Below are 21,905 nucleotides of genomic sequence, written 5' to 3' on the forward strand. Positions count from 1 at the left end.
TTGTGTGCTCTACCTACTGAGACAACCAGGCACCCCAGACCCTTCTTTATACACTCTCAATGCCATCTCTTCCCTCCAGGTGTTGCTGACGTGGAGAAGGTAGAGGAGAAGTCAGCAGTAGATCTGACCCCCATTGTGGTAGAGGACAAAGGTTGGTTTTTGGAGAAGCTGATTTTGATTTAAAAGGATTCTAAAACTAGATGCAAAGACTTTATCTCTGGGACACCACCCCCCTGACTTCTCCCCATCCACACCCCAAGAGCTATTTTATCCCAAGTTAAAAGACTCCCATCTGTCCCTTCGTATGATTATTATGGGCCAGTGGCGCCTTTTTCTGGGTTAGAGAAATACCTGTGTGGAGAGAGGGTGGAGGTGGCTGGATACTGAAAATGTAGAATGCTGTGGGTAAGGGCCATGGTGCTATGCTTCTGCCTGGAGCTGACTTTTTTCCCCCTGCATATCTGTAGAAGAGAAGAAAGAAGAAGAAGAGAAAAAAGAGGTGATGCTTCAGAATGGAGAGACCCCCAAGGACCTGAATGATGAGAAGCAGAAGAAAAATATTAAACAGCGTTTCATGTTCAACATCGCAGATGGTGGTTTTACTGGTATGACAGCGAGGGGCCAACTGGGGTTAGAGGGTTCTGAAGTGAAATTAGGGTTCTAGTCTGCAGCCAAGGTACAAAGCCTCATCTCCCAGATGAAGGGGCTGCCAAGTTGGTTGCACGTTCTCCTGTCTCTGTGTTAGAAAGCCAGAGGTGTGCTCCTAAGATGGCATCTGTGAGGAACGCCTGGGAGGCTCAGTGGGTTAATAAACCTCTGCCTTCAGCTCAGGTCATGATCTCAGGGTCCTGGGAGCTTGAGCCCTACATTGGGCTCTTTGCTCGGCAGGGAGCTTGCTCCGCCCTCCCCCACTGCCTCTCTCCGCCTACTTGTGATCTCTGTCTGTCAAAAATTTAAGTAAAATCTTTAAAAAAAAAAAAAGGGGGAAAAAAAGATGGCATCTGTGGGGACACATAACTTTTGGATTCTTACAGATATTGCCTTTCTTTTTCTCCCCAACCTTCCCCACATTCCTCTTCAGAGTTACACTCCCTTTGGCAGAATGAGGAGCGGGCAGCCACTGTCACCAAGAAGACTTATGAGATCTGGCATCGGCGGCATGACTACTGGCTGCTGGCTGGCATCATAAAGTATCCTTTGCCTGAGTCTGGGCTGAGGTTCTTGGTGAAGGGCTCTGACAGTACTACTGTGTGAGGTTCCTCCCTGGCTTGTTTTGTTTTTCCTGAACAACTTTCCAATAGCCATGGCTATGCCCGGTGGCAGGACATCCAGAATGACCCACGCTATGCTATCCTCAATGAACCTTTCAAGGGTGAAATGAATCGTGGCAATTTCTTAGAGATCAAGAATAAGTTTCTAGCCCGAAGGTTCAAGGTGAGCAGGATGGGGAGGAATACGGTGTTAAAGTGACAGCCTTTGAAGTGCAGAAGGGACTATAGAGGAGGGAGGGAGTCTGTTCATGCAGAGGTGCTGTTTAGTGTCTGCTCCTGCGTATTTGACTTAACTCTTGGTGTTCTGTGAGAGGCTTTGCTCCCAAGTATCTTAAATATTCGAAATCAAGACATGAAGGGGTGCCTGGCTGACTTAGTCTGGAGAGCATGACACCCTTGATCTCAGGGTATGAGTTTGAGCCCCGTGTTGGGGGTAGAGATTACATAAAATAAATACATAAATATAAAAAAGAAAAGAAATCAAGACATACAGAGTTGAAAACTAACCAGCTATTTAAGGGTGGAAGATGAACATGCCTAATGAATGAGACAGGTGAAGGGGTGTCTGGCTGGCTCAGTAGTGCATGCGACTCTGGATCTCAGGGTTGTGAGTGTGAACCCTACACTGGGCATGGAGCCTACTTAAATAAATGAAACCTAATAAGTGACGCAGCCGTGCAGTGGGTGTGTGAGGGGATCCCTGTAGGTTAGTGTGTTCAGGAAAGATACAGAGGTGGGATCGAATTCGATCTCTGAAGAGGGAGGGCTGTTGTGGGCTAGTGGTACTTTTTTCTGGGTTTGAGAGCCCCTGGGTGGATGCAAAGAGGCGATGCAAAGGTAGAGCTTCAGTCTCAGAATCACCAGGGTTAGTAAACCCAGGACTGAGGGGAGTCTCAGTCTGGAATTCAGCAAATGCATGTTGAGGGCAGCTTGTGTGCAGACCATCAGAGTCGGATACCATGAAGACAAGACATGTGAGATTTAAGCTGAGTGTCACTGGGGGAATAAGAAATGTACATCATGTGCCAAGCAGTGAGTAGCATAAGGATACAAAGACAAAGAAAGCATGGTGCCTGTTGTCAGGGAGCTTTTGGTTTAAGGTAGAGGCAAATGTGTGAGCAAATGCATGCCACCCTGTGTATTAGGAGAGATCCATAGGTGAGTTCTCCAAGGGGAATTTGGGGAGCCTGGAGAGAGCTCCCAAATGGCTTCATGGAAGATGGCATTGGAATGAAGTTTTGATTAATGTCCTAGAGATCGCTGGATAGAAGCAGAAGGTAGTTTGAACCAACAAGATTAAGCAGGGCAAAGGACCACGGGCAACAGAGCTTAGGGTGTTTGGAAGCAGCTGGTAGCCCAGTTGGGCTGTAGAAAACACTAGTGTTAGGTGATGGTGGCAGGTAGATTAGAGAGTGAGGGTAAGGGCTAGAGGTTAGTAGGTAGGTTTTTGACACCAGATAAGTGTTTGGACTTTACACTACGACCAAGGGAAATGGAAACAGAACACTCATGAGATTGTAGAACTATGCTATGGTCAAGAGAGGTAGTAAGGGCTGGCCTGTGATGCTGGTTTTGGAAAATGAAAAGGATAAGGTAAAGGAGACAAAATACCAACTAATTGATAAGATTTACTGCTGTGTTGTAGAGTCAGCAAACCTTTTCTATTAAAAGGCCAGATAACTCTTTCAAGCTTTGTGGGACACACATGTTGGAAATACTCTGTCATAGTGTACAAGCAGACACAGGTTCTAAAAGAAGAAGTATGAATGTGTTCCAATAAAACTTATTTGTTGACAAGAAAATTTGAACTTCATATATTTTTTGTAAAGTGTCACAGACCATTTTTATTTTTTCCATCCATTTAAAAATGTAAACAACAACAACAACAAAAAAAAACCCCAAAACATTCTTAGCTCTTGGGCTATACAAAAACAGATGGTGGGCCAAATTTGGCCCACAGGCCATAGTTTATGGACTATTGATTTGACTACTAATGGATTTGAGATACAAAACTAAACTTTTGAGCCCAAGTCACTGAAAAAAATTATCATTGGCCGATCAGGGAAGTGAGAAGAGGGAGCAGCATGTAGAAAAGAGTAAGTTCAATTTTGGAATAGTCTTAACTAATATCCTCCCACTGCCTTCCCCCCCACACCATAAACAAGTAGGATCAAAGAGTGATCAACTACATGAGTGGGATCAGAACACTCAATGCTTGAAATACAGGTTCAGAAAGTATCAGATCCTTTGCACAGAGGGGCTGGCTGAATTGGGAGAGGAGAAATCCCTTAAGGGAGTGCTTTAAAAGAACAGCAGCAAGCCAAGGGCTGATGGTCCTGGAGAAGGTTCATAGTTTGGGACAGGAGGAGGCAGTTGGTGAAGGAGACAGGGTATGTAGATCGAAAGTAGATGCTTGGTCAGTCCGGGGAGAAATTACTCTGCTCAGTGGAGCACGTCTTGTGCAGAAACAACAGCCCATTCTCATACTGTCCTATTTCCTGACCCCTAATGGCTTTATTGTCTTTAAGAAGCAGTGGATGGATACTTGAGCAAATTAAGTCTTATAACTTCTGAATCAACATTCTGTCTCTTGGAATATATTGCAAAGAACCTTTTACATAGCTCCGTCAGGTGACATGTGTAAGTGTTCATTGCAGTATGATTTTGGGGGGTGGGGCCCAGAGGTACCCTAGATGTTTGCCTGGGACATCAATTGGGAGTATGGCTGGGTAGAATGTGGATTCACATCATGGAGCATTTTAAGCAACAGAAGGAACGAAATAGATGTGTTAGAACAACATAAATTGAACGTTCTGAAAAGATCTGAAGTGGGAAAAGGAGTAAGAGGCTTTTTATGTATACAGAACAACATTCTGTAAGTTAGAAATGTGCACACGAAACAAAACTCAGTCTTCAAGAACATTTGCACAAGGCCACACAGTAGGTATAGTAGAAGCATTGTCTGTTGGAGAAAGGAAGGACCGGGACTGAGATAATGAAAACAAAAGAAAAGAAGCAACAGAAGTACTTTTAAAAAGTGAAACAACTCAAATGATACGATGTGGTAGGTAAATCCATAAGACGGACTACCACGCAACCATAAAAATCATCATGAAGGGCAGTTATAACAAAGGAAGCTTTTAATATGGAACTTAGAGTGAAAACACAACAGGTATGTAGAGTGATCTCAGCTACATAAAAAATCTAGATGCAAGGGAAAACCTCAACATGTTAACAATATCTGAGAGGTACAATTACTTAAGATAATACTTTTTTTATATACGATCTGTATTCTAGACTGAAATTTTAATCATTTTTGTATAAGCGAGTCCATAAGGGCAAAGAGTTTTAAAAACATAAACTTGCAAATGGGAGTAAACAAAGTAATGTGATGTTGAAGGGCTCGGGTGTTGGGGAGCCTTCGGTAGGGTTCTTCATAGATTGGGAGAGACCTATCAGAAATAAGCAAAGCAAGTGTCCGTGCAACTCCCCTCTCCTCTTCATCCTCTCCAGCTTTTAGAACAAGCCCTGGTGATCGAGGAACAGCTGCGTCGGGCAGCTTACCTGAACATGTCAGAGGACCCCTCTCACCCCTCCATGGCCCTAAACACACGCTTTGCTGAGGTGGAGTGTTTGGCGGAGAGTCACCAGCACCTGTCCAAGGAGTCAATGGCAGGAAACAAGCCAGCCAATGCGGTCCTGCACAAAGGTAGCCAGTGGCTCCCCTGCCTCCTGCTGACTCAGCCTTCCTCTGCTACCTGTCCCCAACAGAGAGTTACTTCTGATTTCCAAACCTTCTTCAGAGCCCCTGTCTGGGCACTTAGGATGTGCTGGGGATCTTTGCCTTCTTCCTCGGAAAGCTAATGTCTTAGAGGCAATCGAAGACAGTAGTTCTTTGCCTCTTTTGACTCAATGTATTCAAGTTCTTGGAGATGGAAAGCAAAGCAGAATAATACAGTGCTATCTGGGATACTGTAGAGGTAACTTCTGGTAATTTCAGATCCCAAATTCTAGACCCCTTTCAACATTTCTAATTAAATGCTGAGGGTGGGTGGAGGGTGAAATGAGAAAAAGAAGGCTGGTTCAAAGGAAGGAGAAGACGGCTCCGAAAGCAAAAATGGTGAGAAAAGGGAACAATGGAAATCTTCTTTCAAGGAGGGGAGAAAATAGTGACTGTAGGGAGCAAGGTACAGTGAGGATTAGGGGGTGTAACACTGCATAGCATCATGGACAGCTGGAACTGTAACAGGAGGAGGAGGAATGTGAGTGTGGCCGAGGCAGGTCAGGTGACTCAGTGGCCAAAAAATACCGCAGCACTCCAGCATATCACTTGCTGGGTCACTGAGAAGTAATGAGGGGCTGGGTTCTCTCCGTAAGAAGAATCTTAGCCTTGACCACCACAGCTCACCACCTGTTTTTTTTTTCCCCCTCTGCAGTTCTGAAACAGCTAGAAGAACTGCTGAGTGACATGAAAGCCGATGTGACTCGACTCCCAGCTACTATTGCCCGGATTCCCCCAGTTGCCGTGAGGCTACAGATGTCAGAGCGTAACATCCTCAGCCGTCTGGCAAACCGAGCACCTGAACCTACTCCACAGCAGGTAGACCTTTTTCTTCTGGCTGGCTTTCAGCAGAGCCATTCTGGGACTTGTAACTTCGCTCTCTGCCCCAAGTTGTTTCTTACACTGGTGGGGTCTTACCAGGGAGTTCTCCTGGGATTGGGCGGTTTCCTGTGGTTTGGGATTCTGACTTCCTTGGCTCTTTTTCCTACAGGTGGCCCAACAGCAGTGAAGATTGGGATTGATGATACCACCTCCACCGCTGAGCAGTGACCTTCCTCATTTTCCCTTGCCCAGCTTCTCCCCTGGGGCCTGAGAGACCCTCTCCTTCCTTCTGCCCCATCTTCCATGTTGTAAAGGAACAGCCCCCAGCGCACTGGGGAAGGGGAGGGATCGAGGGGCACCGGTGCCCTTCCTGCTGGAGAGACAAGCAGCAGTAGCGCCGGCGCCATCTGCAGGGAGCTGGCGGGCTGGCCGCCTTCTGGGCCCTGGCTTCTCCCCACTGTAACACACAAACTGTTACACACAAACTGTTGTGGGTTCCCGCCAGGCTTGAAGAAAATGATCTGAATTTCTTCTTCATTTTGGTTTTATTTTGTTGGTTTACTTTGTGTTTTCTTTTCTCCTTTTTGGGGGTATTCAGAGTGGGCCGGGCCCCTGGGCGAGACACAGCTACCTCTGTTGGCATCTTTTTAATACCAGGAACCCAGCGGCTCCAGCCACTGAGCAGCTAGAATGAAATAAAGTTGGAAAAAAAAAAAAAAAAAAAGGAAAAGAACCAAAAGCATAAAAAACCACAGCAAATTTCTTGATGAAAATTGAAAATAAAAGTTTCCTTGTATTTTAGTGCTCTGGTTCAGTGTGGGTGTAGGTGCAGGTGGGTGAGTGTGTATGACAGCAGCGCTGGGGAATGTGTATCTGAAAACGAAGGGGGGTTCCCTTCTGTTCCAGTGCCCTACAGAGGAGCCATGTTGTGTGTGCACATGTCTTGCATGCTCTGGACCAAGGGTCCCACCACCTGGAAAGTGAGGGGCTCCAAAACTACGCCTGGGTGCATACCTGTACCACTATTTAATGGCTTTGTGACCTAGGAAGTTAGCTTATCTGGGCTGTAGATTTCTCATAAAATAGCCCTTTCTCATAGAGTTGTGAAGATAGAACTAGTAACGCGGTTGGAAAAGTTTTTAACAGCTGCTGAGCACCGCCTTAGTGCTGATTTGGAGGGCTGGAGTTTGTTCGTTAGCTTGTGTGAAATTAAGACACAGGAGGTCTTCCTCCAGCCTCCAGGGATGGGAAGCCAGGCAGAGAACTTACTTGATGGGCTGAGCAGGGGTCTGTAGGGCCGAAGAATAGGGTTCCCTAATGAAAGGGTTGGGAGAAGGAGAATGTCCTGGGATTCCATGATCTTGAGACGATGTAGGGTGGAGCATGTCAGGAGGAAGGCCGCGATCTTAGGTACCAGTTTATCCCACTGAAGTCTGCAGTGAGGCAAGAACCCAAACGCTTTCCGGGACAGGCGGGGAAGTTGGAAACGGTTTTGTCGTCGTTGCTTTCTCCGCCCTGGGGGAGTGAGTGAAGCGGTCCGCCCCCCAATCTCCAGCGTCCCAGCCGCCAGCCCAGCGCGCGTCTCAAGCGAGCGTTTGTTCCGGGTTTGCGGCCACTTAAAAGCGACCGGAAGAGGCGGGGCGCGAGACGAGCGCGCCTCTGTGCGCCTGCGTGAAACGTTTCCTCGGCCTGTGGTGTCCGGACCCTAACCTCGGCGTGCACGTGGAGTGTTTCGCCGCTTACTGAGCGGGTGTCTTGTGTCTGGACCCTATTTCAGGTGAGCCGAGGCTTTGGGTGGGCGTGGAAGAAGTCGGGGACGGGTGTCTGCACCGATCCAGGCGGGGGCGTTGGGAGGCGGACGCAATGCAAATGGCGTGGGACCCAAAGGCCGGCTGGAGCGTGGAGTGGAGCTTTGATCATACCATGGTGGGCATCGGGGGGTGCTGAGTCGAGGTTCGAAGCGCTTCTCTTTCCCATTCTAATACGCTGAGTCTGCGGTGTCCGTTCCCCTTTCCCACACGCGTGACTCTATCCTCTCCCATTTTTCTCTTGTCCAGTACTATGGGGCGCAAGTTGGACCCTACGAAGGAGAAGCGCGGGCCTGGCCGTAAGGCCCGGAAACAGAAGGGTGCTGAGACTGAACTGGCAAGGTTCTTACCTGCAGGTAAGGGTTAGGCGTGCCCTCCCAGCCCCCACCCAGTTCTCCAGGTTTTGCACTATTGTTTCATCCGTATCACATGCTCCTCCGTTTTTAGTTTCTTTGTACACTTTACTGTGTTGGAGTGGAATTTTCTTTGAATGAGTTATAAGGTTATACATTTGAAGAGTAACCAGAGTATATTGTATGAGTTACTAGAAAGTAAGTATGAATGGAGGCACCGGGATGGTTCCGTGGGTTAAGCATCTCACTTTTGATTTCACCTCAGGTCATGACCTCAGGGTCCTGAGATTGAGTCCCTCTCTCACTCCCACTCCATGGGGAGTCGGCTTAAGATTCTCCCTCTAGGGCGCCTGGGTGCCTCAGCGGGTTAAAGCCTCTGCCTTTGGCTCAGGTCATGATCCCAGGGGTCCTGGGATTGAGTCCCCCATCTCGCTCTCTGCCTGGCAGGGAGCCTACTTCCTTCTCTCTCTCTGCCTGCCTCTCTGCCTACTTGTGATCTCTGTCTGTCAAATAAATAAATAAATATTTAAAAAAATATATATATATTCTCCCTCTACTCACCCAACACCTGCTTACTCTGTCTCAAAAAAACAAAAAAAAAATTTTTTTTTAATTAAAAAGATATTTAAGTATTGGGGCACCTGAGTAGCTCAGTGGGTTAAGCTTCTGCCTTCAGCTCAGGTCATGATCCCAGGGTTCTGGGTTGGAGCCCCACATCTGGCTCTCTGCTCAGCTGGGAGCCTACTCCCCCCCCCCCCACTGTCTGTCTACTTGTGATATCTGTCTGTCAAATAAATAAATAAAAATCTTAAAAAAAAAAACTTAAGTATGAATGAAACACTCACTGTCATCAGCACTTAGAAATTAGGGATAGGGCGCCTGGGTGGCTCAGTGGGTTAAGCCGCTGCCTTCGGCTCGGGTCATGATCTCAGGGTCCTGGGATCGAGTCCCGCATCGGGCTCTCTGCTCAGCAGGAAGCCTGCTTCCTCCTCTCTCTCTCTCTGCCTGCCTCTCTGCCTACTTGTGATCTCTCTCTGTCAAATAAATAAATAAAATCTTTAAAAAAAAAAAAAAAAAAAAAAAAAGAAATTAGGGATAATGTAGCAGAGACCCAAATACCCATGCAAGGAAGGGTGCAGTTTAACACTGAAGGAGGTTAGTGGAGAATCTACACAGAGTTTGAAAAGTTTTTTTTATTCGAGAGAGCACAAGCCAGGGGGCGGGGCAGAGGGAGAGAAAGAAGCAGGCTTCTTGCTGATCAGGGAGCCGGATGTGGGGCTCCATCCCAGGACCCCAGGATCATGACCTGAGTCACCCAGGTGCTGGAGTTTAAAAATATTTTAATCTGGTTTTGGAAAATGGCTGACATTTTAGTAAGTGTAATTTGGGAAGGGAACAGACCAGTCACCATCACCAGCATTGTGGAGGAGGAGGGCAGGGGAAGACACAGATCTGGCTCCCATATGCTGAATAGTCTACTGCATGGAAGGCTGGGTGGGAGAGAAGAGTGGACAGGTAGTTTGTCTTGGGCATTAATTAGATAGAAGATGCAGGTTTTTGAGATATTACAAAGTGCTGGGCACTGGGCACCTGGGTGGCTCATGGGTTAAGTGTTGGACTCTTTATATGGGCTTAGGTCATGATCTCAGGGTTGTGGGATCAAGCTCTGTATTAGGCTCTCTAACCCTTCCCCTGCTTTGCACACTCTCTTACTCTAAAATATAAATCTTTTATACTGAACCCTTTGGACCCATTGTGTCACCTCATTCTGTTGGTGCTCTGTGAGAGAGACATTGTTAAGGAAATGAATGCTCAGAGGTTAAGCAACTTGGCCATGTAAGAGACAGGGCTGAGATTTGATAAGCTTTTTATTTCTTGGAGAATGTATGGAAAACAGCAGTTATAAAGGTAAAAATCTGTGGTCGATTACTGATTAAGTTGAGAGCAGAGGAAAGCAGAAGAAAAAACAATTTTGTTTGTTACGGAAATCCATTTATCATAGACTTAGCAATGTTTGAAATGGTGGAAGTTCTGCTGGTCTTTGAATTCCTACAGTCTTCTGATCGCAGAGTCGACTGCTGCAGCAAAAATGGTGGGGTAGGTCCAGGCACCGCTGGCTCCCATCTTTATGCAGGATCCATAGTGCAAAATACCCATAGCTCAGTAGGCGGTGGCGTCCTTTTCTTTTGAGGATTTTATTTATTTATTTTAGAATGCAAGAGGGGGGCACAGAAAGAGAGGGACAGAGAGAATCTATGACCCTGAGATCACTACCTGATCCAAAATCAAGAGTCGGATGCCTAACCAACTGAGTGACCCAGGTGCCCACCATAGCTCAGTCGTTGCATTTTGGTTTTGCTGCAGAAGGAGCAAGTGTATCTGGCATGCTGGGTTATTTCAATTTGTCTTCACCATTTTCCTGAGGGAGGAATCCTAACGGATCCCATATTTACCAACCCATCACCGATTCAGACCTTCTTGGTGGGTTTAGCCATGTTGCTGCCAACCAGGTCACTAGGTCCAAGGCCAGAGAGAAAAGATGAATTTTGAGTCTCTGTTGTTACCAGGATTATAGTATTGCTGTTTATTGAAATGAAAAGTCTGGAGGGAGGCCCAGTTCAGATTTGGTTGATGAACAACCACATAGTGAGCATCTCTTTTACACTTGTCATTCAGCTCCTTGTAAAGATCTGTGGAGCAAGTTATAATCTCCTTTTAATTAGTATATTAATTCTTTCCCCACTTTTCTTTTCTAATGTTCTTTTACATTTTCCTTGTGACGTACTATTTGCTTTTTTTTTTTAAACACAGCTGGGGATGAAAATTCTAAGAGGCTGTCTAGTCGTGCTCGAAAAAGGTGAGTGTTATGTCCAGACTTCCATAGATTAAATTGGGATTGCTCATCTTTAGTCATGTAGTCACATGTGCTCATACTGACGGGAGGGGCTTTTTGGGGACTCTCTCATTTCTGTGGCAGCCCTAGAGGTATGTTCCATTTCCTAACTCCTTACATTTTTTTAGGGCAGCCAAGAGGAGGTTGGGCTCTGCTGAAGCCCTTGAGACACATAAATTCCCTGGGGCCAAACCACTGCCTGGAAAACTACCCAAAGGTCAGTGAATATAGGAGATGTGTGCTACATGAGGAATCTTCTGGGCCGTGGGTACGGAAGGGCTTGCTGATCATTTCTGGAGTGAAAGAAGCAGCCAGAGGACATTTCTGAGGGTAGAAAGTACAGGCTGCATCAGTGTGTGTGTGTGGCTGCCATCAGTCCAGAATTCTTCAAACCCTTAGGAGTCTCTGGAGGAGCTGTCCAGACACCTGGTAAGAAGGGAGCCCAGTTCTTCCTTCATGCTACTCAAGGCAGGAAGCGTCCAGCACCAACCCTCAGCAGTGAGGAGGAAGAGGAGGAGGAAGAACCTGAAGAGGATGGTGTGCTGAACCAAGGGGACCTCTGGGGCTCCGAGGACAGTGATGCCGATAAGATAGATGACTATGGTGCTGGTTCCAACTCGGAGAACGAGGATGAAGGTGAAGAGGTGAGGTTTAGCTCTAAGGGTATTCAGGAAAGAATCCTTGCCGTTTAGTGTTTCCGGGTCCTTGAGATTATCCCTTAGTGTCAAGGATAAGCTGAGCAGAGAAAAGGGGTTTTTGTCTTCTGCCACTGTTTTCTTGTCACCTGTGTTGGCTTAGTATACTCGCAAGAGTAGAAAAACTGGGCGAGAGCATTTTGAAATCGAGGACGCTCAGTGTTGGTGAGGACCTAGTCAGGTGGATACTTGAGTGCCCTGCTGCGGGGAACAGAAATGTGCACATGTTTTTTAATGAAGTGTCTGCTGTCTGAGAACCTTAGAGAGTTTCTTCCTTTTGACCTAGTAATTCTGTTTCAGAAGACAATCCAGAATGTGGACAGAGATTTATTTACTGAGGTATAAGAAGTTAGGGGGGGACGCCTGGGTGGCTCAGTTGGTTAAGCAGCTGCCTTCGGCTCAGGTCATGATCCCAGCGTCCTGGGATCGAGTCCCACATCGGGTTCCTTGCTCAGCAGGGAGTCTGCTTCTCCCTCTGCCTCTGCCTGCCATTCTGTCTGCCTGTGTTCACGCTCTCTCTCTCTCTCTCTGACAAATAAATAAAAAAAAAAACCTCTAAAAAAAAAAAAAAAAAAAAAGTTAGGGGCACCGGGTTGGCACACGATAGAGCACACAACTCTTGATCTTGGGGTTGTAAGTTTGAGCCCCATGTTGCATGTAGAGATTACTTTTTTTAAAAAAAAGTTATTTGGGACGCCTGGGTGGCTCAGTTGGTTAAGCAGCTGCCTTCGGCTCAGGTCATGATCCCAGGGTCCTGGGATCGAGTCCCACATCGGGATCCTTGCTCCGCAGGGAGCCTGCTTCTCCCTCTGACTCTGCCTTCCACTCTGTCTGCCTGTGCTCGCTCTCGCTCGCTCTCTCTCTGACAAATAATAAAATCTTAAAAAAAAAAAAAGTTATTTTAGGGGTGCCTGGGTGACTCAGTGGGTTCAAACCTCTGCCTTCGGCTCAGGTTGTCGGCCCGGGGTCGTGGGATTGAGACCCGCATCTGGTTCTCTGCTCAGCGGGGAGCCTGCTTCCTCCTCTCTCTCTGCCTGCCTCTCTCCCTACTTGTGATCTCTTTCAAATAAATAAATAAAACCTTTTTTTAAAAAAAAGCTATTTTAAGTATTAATATACAATTAGCATATGAGTATGTTAGAAAAACTCAAGCAAGGGACACCTGGGTGGCTCAGTTGGTTACGCATCTGCCTTTGGCCTGGGTCAAGATTCCAGGGTCCTGTCCCACATCCGGGTCCTTGATCAGTAGGGAGTCTGCTTCTCCCTCTGCCTGCCCCTCCCCTGGCTTGTGCGTGTGCATGCTTGCACGCAGTTTCTTTCTCTGACAGATAAACCAGTAAATAAGATCTTTAAAAAAAAAAAAGACAGAAAACCTCAGGTGATACAAGGTTGTAATGTATAAAAAGGAAGTTCCCATTTGCACCCTTTCTCCCAGTCTGCCTTTTCTCCACAGAATTGCTCTTATAAGATTTGCAGGCACCCTGTGGACAATAATGCCCAAAACTCTGGAAACAGCCAAAGTAACAAATACGCCCAAGTAAATTATAATTCCTTTACACACTAAGTCAATATTTGGCCGTCGTGTCTATGAAAATGCTGGTAATCTTTGAATGAGAAAAGGCAGGAAACAAACTTGAAAACACATCACAATTTTATTTTATTTTTTTAAAAGATTATTTATTTATTTGATAGACATAGATCACAAGTAGGCAGAGAGGCAGGCAGAGAGAGAGGAAGGGAAGCAGGCTCCCTGTCAAGCAGAGAGTCCGATGCGGGGCTCATCCCAGGACTTTGGGATCATGACCCAAGCCGAAGGCAGAGGCTTTAACCCACTGAGCCACCCAGGCACCCAAGAGTAGAAGAGTTTTTGTTGGAGGCTACGGCATGGTTGGAGTCATGAATCAAACCAGGCCCAGACTTGTGTCTCCTTTAAAGTCCGGACACCTGAGGTGCCTGGGTGGCTCAGTGGGTTAAAGCCTCTGCCTTCGGCTCAGGTCATGATCCCAGGGTCTTGGGATCGAGCCCCATATTGGGCTCTCTGCTTGGCAGGGAGCCTGCTTCCTCCCCGCTCTCTCTCTGCCTGCCTCTCTGCCTACTTGTGATCTCTGTCTGTCAAATAAATAAATAAAATCTTTAAAAAATAAAAAATTTTAAAAATAAAGTCTGCACACCTTGACAAGGGATTAAGGACGGGAAAGTTGAGTAACACTGAGGAAGGGTCTGTGCTATGTGTTGTGCGCTCGCCTACGTGACTTCCCACATGCTCTCCCTACGGAAGGGAACAGCTTGGTCAGGGTCATGAGTTCTTAGTTGGTCCTTGTTGTTCCTATACCTCCCATAACCCTGGTTGATTGTCTTGCTAATGGCATTAGCCAAGACTACCTGGCATCACGTGGTTTGCTTGTAGTTAATGTAAACTTGTTATAGAAACTTGTGGCCATCAGACTAGATACTGATGTATTATTCCTCCTATTGTGGTCTGCCTTATAAATGCTTGTAAGATGTGGAATAAAATCGGCACTGTTGGACATCATCCTCGTTGTTCCTTCTGCCCCCATCTCTTTGTCTCTTAATTTCTTCTCACCATCCTCTTACCCTCACGTTTCCTGGTCGATTTGTTGCACCAGCTGGGACAAGTTTTTATGAAAGCCTTGAATCTGTTACTTAGTTTCAACAATGGTCAGTATTTTGCCAGTCTTTTTTTTTTTTTTTAAAGATTTTATTTATTTTATTTGACAGATAGAGATTACAAGTAGGCAGAGAGGCAGGCGGAGAGAGAGAGAGGAGGAAGCAGGCTCCCTGCTGAGCAGAGAGCCCGATGTGGGGCTCGATCCCAGGACCCTGAGATCATGACCTGAGCCGAAGGCAGCGGCTTAACCCACTGAGCCACCCAGGCGCCCAGTATTTTGCCAGTCTTAAATTTGCTTCTTTAGGTTCCATACTTTTTTCTAAGGGTGTTACTTTTGCCTTCAGGAAACAATAAAACACAGAGAATTCTACCTGGGAGGGTGGAAGGGCAGGCTTTCCATTACTAGCCCCTTGTCTCTTTTTTCAGCTGCTGCCCATTGAGAGGGCTGCTCGGAAGCAAAAGGCCCAGGAAGCTGTGGCTGGGTAAGTTTTGGAAACTCTTAGGGTGGAGACCAGGCAGCAGCTAGGATGAAGAAATTGAGGGGGGAGCCAGTGTCTGTTTTCATCTATGAATCACTGTTTCTAAACCTGTTTTTAGGGGCCAGTGGAGTGAAGAGGAGACTGAGGAGGAGGAGGAGGAAGAGGAGAAAGGGTCTCCTGAGTCAGGCCCCCAAAAGTCTGACGAGACAGATGGGGGCTTACAGATCAATGTGGATGAGGAGGAGACCTTTGTGCTGCCCCCTGCTGGGGAGATGGAGCAGGATATCCTTCCAGTGCAGGGTGAAGGGTAGGGAGCAGATGCTTGGGAGAGCGTATTTCCAGGCCCTGGGACATCTTGAAACAGTTCCTTAACACATCCACATGCCCAGGCTCCAGACTTGCAACGAATTCACAAGCGCATCCAGGATATTGTAGGAGTGCTGCGTGATTTTGGGACTCAGCGGGAGGAGGGTCGGTCTCGTTCTGAGTATCTGCACCGGCTTCAGAAGGATCTAGCTACTTATTACTCCTATGGAGACTTTCTGCTTGGCAAGCTCATGGACCTCTTCCCTCTATCTGAGGTACTGAATTGCTAATCTAATGCCCTTTCTGCTTTTCTTTTCTTACTTTCTTTATTTGACACTGTGTGAGGAAGACAGTCATCCTCCTTACTCTTTTGTCATCCGGCTGAGCTCCTTGATCAGCCTGACTTGCTTGCTGCCATTTTGCTTTCCCAGCTGGTGGAGTTCTTAGAAGCTAATGAGGTACCTCGGCCCATCACCCTCAGGACCAATACCTTGAAAACCCGGCGCCGAGACCTTGCTCAGGTGAGGGGTGGATTTTGAGATTTGTTTATCTCAGGGAGGTGTTGACTTCTAACCCTGGAGACACCCCTCTCTCACTTTGACGGTGATGGAAGGGGGATGAGGGGTGGAGTTGGGTCTTAGTAAACGTATTCTTGGTACAGGCATGATTCAGAGGCAGACCAAGGAAGGCCTAGGGTCATGTTGGATTTATCTGGCTTGGGGCCCAGGATGACCTCTGTGAAGTGGGAAACTTGTCTCTTCAGCCTGTGCTCTCTGTAATAGGGTTGAGACACTGTTTCAGGATAAAATTTCTGCTGTCTCAGAACAAAATGGGAGTTGTCTGCCTTTTAGATCATTGAGGAGCTGGTGAAACTATGATTTCTGCACCCAGAAAAAGATATGATGCACGGGCACAAACAGTATTTTCAACTCATCGTTTCCAAGGGTTCAGGGACTCCATGTTAAAGACTGCCTACTGTTCTTTTTTTTTTTTTTTTTTTTTTTTTTTTAATTTTATTTATTTATTTATTTGACACAGAGAGAGATCACAAGTAGGCAGAGAGAGAGGAAGGGAAGCAGGTTCCCTGCCGAGCAGAGAGCCCAGTGGGGGGCTCGATCCCAGGACTCTGAGATCATGACCTGAGCTGAAGGCAGAGGCTTTAACCCACTGAGCCACCCAGGTGATCCTGCCTGCTGTTCTGTGGCCATTGGTGTGGCCTGTGTATAGTCTTTTCTCTGGGTGCGACGTTGACCTACCTGGTTCTGATTTTTCATGTGCTACGTTATAGGATGGTAAGGGGGCTGAGCCTATTGGAAAATCAGAGTTCTGTTACAAGAAACAGAAGGATGGGAGCTGGTAGTCTGCTCCATTGGGATTGAGTTCAGACCTTGGGTTAGAGCCTGAGCCAAAGGGAGAGGACATCAGAGGATGGTATGGGTGAGGCTGTGGTCCAAGAGTCTGTGATGATTGTGTTGTACCTATAAGCTCTGGGAGTTTGATGCTACGGGCCTCAGTAGAACCACATTTTCATATTCCCACCCATTCTGGGTATAGGAGCCTGTGAGGTTTTAAAATCTTAATCTTTCTTATGTTCAGGCACTGATTAACCGTGGAGTTAACCTGGACCCCCTGGGCAAGTGGTCAAAGACTGGACTAGTGGTATATGATTCTTCTGTGCCCATTGGTAAGTGTTTTCTGCCCAGTGGCCTTTCTGCCCCTGCCCTTGTCCCAGCATGTCACAGATGGGTTGTCCTCCACAGGTGCTACCCCCGAGTACCTCGCTGGGCACTATATGCTTCAGGGAGCCTCCAGTATGCTGCCAGTCATGGCCTTAGCGCCCCAGGAGCACGAGCGGATCCTGGACATGTGTTGTGCCCCTGGAGGAAAGACCAGCTACATAGGTATGAGGTGGGCAGGTAGGGGTAGGAGCCATCTGGCTCTCTGCTTCTGGAAGTAAATGGTTTCGCTTACTCTCAAGTGCTCAGGAAAACAGTGCAGAGCAGCTCAGAGTGCTGAGGAGTGCAGGCTGTGGAGTCGGCCTGGGTTTCAGCCCCATGTGCCACCAACTGTCCATACAGCCTTGGACAAGCCCCTGATCTTACTATCTGTAAAATGGGGTAGCAGCTGTGCTTCAAAGAAGTAAGTTAATCTGTGGGACCCAAAAGATGCTCAGTAACAAATAAAAAACCCACCAGCAGGCATGCTCATCAGTGGGTGCAGGTCGACAGATCCGTACAGTAGACAGGAGGCAGCTTACTGGGAGTGAAATGGCCTCGAAGAGGTGTGAGAATTCAGCTGTGGGTTCTTGGGCTAGAAGGTGGCTGGCAGACATGAGGCAGAGGAACTGGCTGGTGAGCTCTGTGCCTCTCTGCCTTCAGCCCAGCTGATGAAGAACACAGGTGTGATTCTTGCCAATGATGCCAATGCCGAGCGGCTCAAGAGTGTCGTGGGTAATCTGCACCGGTTAGGAGTCACCAACACCATTATCAGCCACTACGACGGGCGCCAGTTCCCCAAGGTGTGGCCCCCCCTCTGTGTGTCTTCCTGCTTCCTGACCTCGCAGTGTTTAGACTTGCCCCTAGGAAGTAATGGTGCAGTGCAGATTGCCAAAAACACCTAATCAGCCTACCCTTTTCCCCCAGGTGGTGGGGGGCTTTGACCGAGTCCTTTTGGATGCTCCCTGTAGTGGCACTGGGGTCATCTCCAAAGACCCAGCTGTGAAGACTAACAAGGTGAGGAGTTGGGAGGTGAGGCCCAGAGTGGGGGTGGGGACAGCTGAGAGGTCTGCTGGGCCTTCCGGAGCTGGAAGGGGAGGTGGAGGAGCACACTAAGCAGTTAATAGTTCACCTCTTCTCCTGAGGCTGTCTTTTTGAAATCTTGACATCCTTGCATCGGTCTTTCCTTGGGACAGGATGAGAAGGACATCTTGCGCTGTGCTCACCTTCAAAAGGAGTTGCTCTTGAGTGCCATTGACTCTGTCAATGCGACGTCCAAGACGGGAGGCTACCTGGTCTACTGCACCTGCTCCATTATGGTGAGGCCTCTGTTGTGGTGGAGCTGAGGGGACAAGGGCTAGGAGGGTGTTTGCCCCTTAGAGCTCCCTTCAGCTCCAGCTCCGCTTTTCCTTCTCTTTCTGCCTCCCCTACGTATTCAGGTGGAAGAGAACGAGTGGGTAGTAGACTATGCCCTGAAAAAGAGGAACGTTCGGTTGGTGCCCACAGGTCTAGACTTTGGCCAGGAGGGTTTTACTCGCTTTCGAGAAAGGCGCTTCCACCCCACCTTGCGTTCTACCCGCCGGTTTTACCCTCATACCCACAATATGGATGGTTTCTTCATTGCTAAGTTCAAGAAATTCTCTAATTCTGTCCCCCAATCCCAAACAGGTAAGCGATCTGCTCTTTCTGCCCTTCATCACCACCTTTGCCCTTTCCACCTTTCAGGAGGCATATGACTGCAGGGAAGGGAGGGACTTGCGCCTGCTTATCCCACCTTTGCATGCTTGGATGAGAGGCTTCTTTCATCCCAATTAGAATCGTTCCTGATCCTGGACCCCATCTGAGTATATGTGAAAGTACTTGTGCAGATGGGGACCTTTTGCTTGATTCTGCCAAGTGGCTGCAGTCTTTCAGCACTAAATGCATTCCCAATGCAGTTGTGGTTTGTTTTTCCTGCTTGGCCAAGGGCTGCCTTCCTGGTAACAGACCTCTGCTGGTCCAGCATTGTCAAGGTTGGCACAAGACTCCTCAGAACCATCAGCAGTTCTCTGAGCCCATCACACTAATTGCAAATCTTTTTCTCAGCCATCTTGAGTCTGGCCTGGATCTCAGAAGGGTGGGGTTTTCTGGAACAGGCTTGGTGGTTCTGCATGCTGGGATAGAACCCTAGGTTTAGTTGGAAGAGGGAGAGGCAAGTTTCTCTGAATACATACTGTGACTTACTGAGTTGATTTCTTTTTTTTAAAGTTTATTCAAGTCATCTCTCCCAATGTGGGGCTTGAATTCATGACCTTGAGATCAAGAGTCACATGCTCTCCAGACTGAAGCAGTCTGACACCCTCATATTCTTTTCTTTATAAATAATGTGCCTCACTAGAGTCACATCTGAATGTTAAGAGAAACCTTAAGAAGTGACAAAATTTGCTATAACTTCTTTTTTCCACCTTAACTTTAAAAGTTCGTATTTAATGTCCTTTCTCATTTGTGCCGCCTTAGCCTGTTTCTAGTTGGTGTGTGTGACTTATTTTCTTGCGTCTCATCAAAATCCACATGAAAAACAAAAAAAATCCTGTCTTTTTTTTTTTTTTTTAAGATTTTATTTATTTATTTGACAGAGAGCAATCACAAGTAGGCAGAGAGGCAGGCAGAGAGAGGGGGAAGCAGGCTCTCTGCTGAGCAGAGAGCCCGATGTGGGGCTTGATCCCAGGACCCTAAGATCATGACTTGAGTCGAAGGCAGAGGCTTTAACCCACTGAGCCACCCAGGAGCCCCATATTCTTTTCTTTATAAATAATGTTCCTCACTAGAGTCACATCTGAACGTTAAGAGAAACCTTAAGAAGTGACAAAATTTGCTATAACTTCTTTTTGCCACCGTAACTTTAAAAGTATGTATTTAATGTCCTTTCTCATTTGTGCCTTCTTAGCCTATTTCTAGTTGGTGTGTGTGACTTCTTAATTTTCTTGCATCTCATCAAAATCCACATGAAAAATAAATCCTGTCTTTTTTTTTTTTTAAGATTTTAATTATTTATTTGACAGAGATCACAAGTAGGCAGAGAGGCAAGTGGAGAGAGGGGGAAGCAGGCTCTCTGCTCAGCAGAAAGCCGGATGTGGGGCTCTATCCCAGGACCCTGAGATCATGACCTGAGACGAAGGCAGAGGCTCTTACCCACTGAACCACCCAGGCCCCCCAAAAATCCTGTCTTTAAAAGACAAAGCTGGGCGCCTGGGTGGCTCAGTGGGTTAAGCCGCTGCCTTCGGCTCAGGTCATGATCTCAGGGTCCTGGGATCAAGTCCCACATCGGGCTCTCTGCTCAGCAGGGAGCCTGCTTCCTCCTCTCTCCCTGCCTGCCTCTCTGCCTACTTGTGATCTCTGTCAAATAAATAAATAAAATCTTTAAAAATAAATAAATAAATAAATAAATAAATAAAAATAAAAATAAATAAAAAAGACAAAGCCTAGCACTTAACGTTTATTCAGGATTTACCTCCTGAGTCTCCTGTGACTTGCCCTCCTTAAGGGGACACAGCTTCCTCTGGAAACCTTGCCCAAGGATGAATAATGATCTCTTCTTCTTTCTCTCTCTCTCTTTTTTTTTTAAGATTTTATTTATTTATTTGACAGAGATCACAAGTAGGCAGAGAGGCAGGCAGAGAGAGAGGAGGAAGCAGGCTCCCTGCTGAGCAGAGCCCGATGCTGGGCTCGATCCCAGGACCCTGAGATCATGACCTGAGCCGAAGGCAGCGGCTTAACCCACTGAGCCACCCAGGCGCCCCTCTCTCTTTTTTTTAATCCCTTTCTCTTTATTATGAGGTTCAAATGTGACTTGGGTAAAGGCTAGGTGATACCAAGTAATTGGAATCTAGGTGGTCTGCTTTGAGGTGCTACCTGCCTACAAGGGCGCCCTTGGCTGACAGTAGTCAGGCACTTTCCTTACCTTAGACCTCAGCTTACTTCTTCCACTAATGATCAAATCTCAGTGATGATGCCCAGTTTCTTAAACCACATGTTTAATTTTAACCCAGGGAATTCTGGAGATTCTACCCCTGCAAACCTAGACTTGCCTGAGGTGAAAGGTCAGGTTACCCCCAAGCCTGAGGGCAGCAGCCAGCCTGCCAAGAAGGCAAGAATGGCTGTGAACGCAAAGCAGCAGTTGCAGAAACAGAAACATCCCAAGAAGGCCTCTTTCCAGAAGCAGAATGGCATCTCCAAAGGTACAGACTCAGGATTGTCCACTGTATCTTGTGACACAAAGTTCCAAGCTCCTTCCAAGGTCCAGGACAGTAGTCAGCCAGCTCCAGAAGCTGAAGTGATGAAGGGACCAAAGGTGACTAAGAAGCTAAAGCAAAAGTCAGCTACCCTGCTGTCCTCCAAGAAAGTTGCCTTCCGGAAGCAGAATGGTCCTCTTAAGGGCACCAGCAACAAAGTGCCTGTGCTATCCCTTTCCACGACCCAGGCCACTGTCAAGCCTGAGGACTGTGATCCGCCCCTTCGAAACACCAAAGGGGCTGAGAACGTAAAGCAGCAGTTGCCTTCCAAGAGAGCTGCCTTCCAGAAACAGAATGGCACCCCCAAGGGACCTGAGACTTCCACCATGTCCCTCCTTGGTTCCAGCCGGCCCCCACCAGCAAAGAGGAGGAAATCTCAGTCCAGAGGCAGCAGTTGTCCAGTGTTGTCTAAGATGAATGGTTGAAACTAGACTGGGATGGCTCACTGCTGTTGGCACTGGGTTGGAACTTTTTAACCAACTGAGCCACCCAGGCACTCCATTGGGTTGGAACTTTTTACCTCTGTGAGGTTGGCATCCCCATTGTGCATATGAAATCTAATACACGTTTTATAATCTCTGGTCACTGTGTGTTTTTTGAGGGGACTGGATTCTCGCTTTGCTGCTTTAAAAGTAGTGGTGGGAGGGTGGGCTAGGGCCCCCTCTGAAGAGAGGAAGCAGTGTGGTATCCTGAGAAATCCATTTCAGGCTCTTGGGCGACCTTGGTCTCCTCAGGGTCCAGGGTCGGAGAGTCTTGGAGAGTCCTGGAGTCGGAGCTTAGGGTGTTTGGACTCTGGGGACCACAGGAGGGCAGTAGCGGTGTAGAGAGGATGGGCATCCTGCCACCAGAACCCATGGAATACTGAAGGACCTGGACTTTATT

At 47.4% G+C, this 21,905-nt stretch overlaps 2 protein-coding genes across 20 annotated transcripts in view; both read left to right on the plus strand.

The window, feature by feature from the left end:
• The window catches only part of CHD4 (chromodomain helicase DNA binding protein 4), a 31,191-nt gene extending 24,516 nt beyond the window's left edge, over positions 1 to 6,675 (plus strand). For 10 of the 18 annotated variants that reach the window (XM_082742667.1, XM_082742662.1, XM_082742669.1 and 7 more), the window contains 7 exons: positions 80 to 151; positions 468 to 605; positions 1,082 to 1,190; positions 1,302 to 1,434; positions 4,785 to 4,980; positions 5,708 to 5,871; positions 6,044 to 6,675. In XM_082742667.1, coding sequence (XP_082598793.1) covers positions 80 to 151; positions 468 to 605; positions 1,082 to 1,190; positions 1,302 to 1,434; positions 4,785 to 4,980; positions 5,708 to 5,871; positions 6,044 to 6,061 — 830 coding nt within the window. In that variant the 3' untranslated portion in view covers positions 6,062 to 6,675. Of the gene's footprint in view, positions 1 to 79; positions 152 to 467; positions 606 to 1,081; positions 1,191 to 1,301; positions 1,435 to 4,784; positions 4,984 to 5,707; positions 5,872 to 6,043 lie in introns of all 18 variants that reach the window. The other 8 variants (XM_082742661.1, XM_082742668.1, XM_082742666.1 and 5 more) reach the window with 1 other exon arrangement.
• NOP2 (NOP2 nucleolar protein) lies at positions 6,675 to 21,602 on the plus strand. 2 transcript variants are annotated; one of them, XM_082742673.1, is made up of 16 exons: positions 6,675 to 7,651; positions 7,932 to 8,038; positions 10,847 to 10,892; positions 11,057 to 11,145; positions 11,328 to 11,572; positions 14,679 to 14,734; positions 14,850 to 15,013; positions 15,113 to 15,312; positions 15,469 to 15,558; positions 16,634 to 16,721; positions 16,798 to 16,938; positions 17,416 to 17,555; positions 17,680 to 17,769; positions 17,949 to 18,071; positions 18,192 to 18,420; positions 20,781 to 21,602. In XM_082742673.1, exons 2-16 carry the CDS (start codon positions 7,936 to 7,938, stop codon positions 21,446 to 21,448), a joined length of 2,472 nt encoding a protein of 823 aa, XP_082598799.1. In that variant the 5' UTR covers positions 6,675 to 7,651; positions 7,932 to 7,935; the 3' UTR covers positions 21,449 to 21,602. The 2 variants fall into 2 exon arrangements, with proteins under 2 accessions (XP_082598799.1, XP_082598800.1); XM_082742674.1 differs by having other exon boundaries at positions 7,464 to 7,651; positions 11,397 to 11,572.
• Positions 21,603 to 21,905: the final 303 nt, after the last annotated feature.

Source organism: Mustela nivalis, assembly GCF_964662115.1.
Source record: "Mustela nivalis genome assembly, chromosome: 7".
Taxonomy (NCBI): Eukaryota; Metazoa; Chordata; class Mammalia; order Carnivora; family Mustelidae; genus Mustela; species Mustela nivalis.

Excerpts from the sequence above, each read along its gene's own strand:
- NOP2 (XM_082742673.1), top strand. The coding sequence starts at position 7,936 with ATGGGGCGCAAGTTGGACCCTACGAAGGAGAAGCGCGGGCCTGGCCGT. Across the intron at positions 15,559-16,633 it reads GGCGCCGAGACCTTGCTCAG|GCACTGATTAACCGTGGAGT; the intron begins GTGAGGGGTGGA and ends TCTTATGTTCAG. Across the intron at positions 18,072-18,191 it reads ACTGCACCTGCTCCATTATG|GTGGAAGAGAACGAGTGGGT; the intron begins GTGAGGCCTCTG and ends CTACGTATTCAG.